This window comes from Alligator sinensis, unplaced genomic scaffold (genome assembly GCF_000455745.1).
Source record: "Alligator sinensis unplaced genomic scaffold, ASM45574v1 scaffold939_1, whole genome shotgun sequence".
NCBI classification, from domain to species: domain Eukaryota; kingdom Metazoa; phylum Chordata; order Crocodylia; family Alligatoridae; genus Alligator; species Alligator sinensis.
This window is the reverse complement of record NW_005841995.1, coordinates 2,412,900-2,415,374: the sequence shown is the minus strand read 5'-3', so window position 1 is coordinate 2,415,374 and position 2,475 is coordinate 2,412,900. Positions and strand designations below refer to the sequence as shown.

General features: G+C 58.6%; 1 protein-coding gene across 1 annotated transcript in view; it reads left to right on the top strand.

The window, feature by feature from the left end:
• The first annotated feature begins 6 nt into the window (after nt 1–6).
• The window catches only part of WDR92 (WD repeat domain 92), a 21,687-nt gene continuing 19,218 nt past the window's right edge, over nt 7–2,475 (top strand). Inside the window, exon 1 of the mRNA XM_006021485.3 lies at nt 7–205. Coding sequence (XP_006021547.1) covers nt 17–205 — 189 coding nt within the window. The 5' untranslated portion in view covers nt 7–16. The remainder of the gene's footprint in view (nt 206–2,475) is intronic.

Genomic DNA, 2,475 nt, shown 5'->3' with positions numbered 1-2,475 from the left:
TGCAAGGCGGGTCGATATGTCGGGCGGGGGGCTGGAGAAGCCGCAGCTGATCGCGCACCTGCAGCAGGCGCTGAACTACACTGCCTTCCAGGCCCTCTGGGTGCCGCGCAGCGCGCGCTTCCTCTGCCTCGGCAGCCTCCCGCGCGGCACCGGCATCATTCAGCTCTACGAGCTGCAGAGCGGCCGCCTCAGCCTGCTGCGCCAGGTCCGCGTCGCCCCGGGTGGGGGGGAGGAAAACGGCTGGTTGCTATGGCGACGCGTGGGCTGGGGCGGGCTGCCACGCGTCCTGTCCCGTTCTCCCCCCAACCCTCCCGGCGCACCATGCGGCTCCAGCAGGGGCAGGGAGCACAGGGTGGGGAGCAGAAAGCAGAAAAGTCGCTACGGTGGGGAGCAGAAAGCAGAGCAGCGGATCAGGTGGGGATCAGAGTGACACTGGCGGGGAGGGTGCAGGGATAGTTTGTGGCAGGCCGGTTAGCCTGGTTGCTCTCTGCCCTGCTCCTGCAGCTTGGGGAACGGGCTCCTTTATTCCGCTCCCATCCTGATGCTCGCTCTGCTATTACTTCGTTCCTTATTTTCAAGATTTTCCTTTGCAAGGAAAATGCCACAGACACCCTTTACTGGACACGTTGCCCTCTGTCAGGCCCACAGTTGCCATAAGCACAAGATTTGCTGCTCTTTCTCCATCTAATGAAGGAGTTCTAGTTAGTCAAGTACCCCAGAGGGATGCGGTTGTGTTGCTCCTGCTGGCTGTTTCAGGCTTTGCTCAAAGTTGCAGGCATGGTGGCAGCTTTTGAGGTACATTGCAGCTCCGCATGAGAAGTCCGTGTTTAAAATGCAAGTAACGTTTGAGGATTTGCTAATCTTCAGGAGTGGGAGTGTCTCGGGTGCATGGGAGTTAAAGTTCCCAGGGGGCAGGAGTCAATAAACTTTCTTGGTTCACAGTTCTGTAGGGACAACACATGGAGGGCACGGGCTGCTTCAGACTAATAGAAAGAATAGTTTAATTATCTCTTCTGTGCATACTGTTAGGCCTCTGGGATGAGTTCAAATGCGCCTTACTTTATAATTGCAAATCATTAGAGACCACAGACCTGTCAGCCTTTGAATATTATTAGTGAGCAATGGCGGGGGAGGAGAATTACCATATTTACTCAAATCCAAGACGAGGTTTCTTTCCTCTCCATTCAGTATGGGGGGAGACACTCATCTTGGATTTGAATACAAGGCAGGGAGCAGGCAGGTACTGTGGCTCCAGCCCAGCCCTGACCTGGTCTCAGAATTGGGAGTCAGAGCCACAGCCCAAGCCACCCCCACAACCTGCCCCTTCATCTCTGCTTCTGTTCCTTCTGCCCCTCTGCTCTCCCTGGCCTACGTGCTCAGTTTTAGCTCTGGCCTGGGGCACAGAGTACATGCTGGCTTCTGGCCCTGCCCAGCCTAGCAGCACCAGTTGTGATGGCACCGGCTCTTGCATTGGCTTCAACCCAGAGCTGAAATTGCCACCACTGCAACTGCTGCTGCCAGGCTGGGCAGGGGGCTGGAGTTAGAGCCATGACTGAGGGAAGTGGCACCAGGAAGGTGGGGCCCACAGGCAGTGGTGGGCAAGCAAGTGGCAGGGATAAGCGTTGGGGGGCAGGGGGTGGGGAGGTACAGGTGAGGAGGGGGTACAAATGGCAAGCAGCAGGGTAGGGGCGCAAGATGCAGGGAGCAGTCCATTGGACAGTGATGACATGTAGGGGATTCACATGCACCCCCTGAGAGTCCTGGTGCACCCCTTAACAGCCAGTGTTCTCCAATTCGGTGACAGGCAGGGGGGGCAGGCAGAAGTGCTGGTGGCCCCCCCTCGTGAGTTTTGGCTGGGTGGTGGGGGTAGCAGGAAAAGCGCCACTGGCACTTGCAGGAGTGTCGCTTGCACTTTCAGGCCAGCATGAGCGGCTGCAGGGGACACCCCCCACCCCTATCAGCGAGATCGGCCACAAGGGACCCCTCCCCCCAGTTGGCGCAGTCGGCTGCGGGGGGACTTCCCCTCCCCCGCCATGGTTGCTGACTGGCTGCTGGGGGGGCATGTGCCCCCCCGACTCAGGAGGCACCAGTCGCCCATGCCATTGGACACCCCTGCCACCTGCCACACTGACGCCAACTCCTTTGCCATTGCTTGCCTCCCCACCACTGCTTTCATCACCACTGAGGTGGGGGGTGGCGCAGTCGGCTGCGGGGGGACTTCCCCTCCCCCGCCATGGTTGCTGACTGGCTGCTGGGGGGGCATGTGCCCCCCCGACTCAGGAGGCACCAGTCGCCCATGCCATTGGACACCCCTGCCACCTGCCACACTGACGCCAACTCCTTTGCCATTGCTTGCCTCCCCACCACTGCTTTCATCACCACTGAGGTGGGGGGGACAAATTTAAGATGACCCTCCAAGAATTAGATTCTATACTTGGAAAATTACAAACTAGCAAATTGCCTGTCAAGAATGGG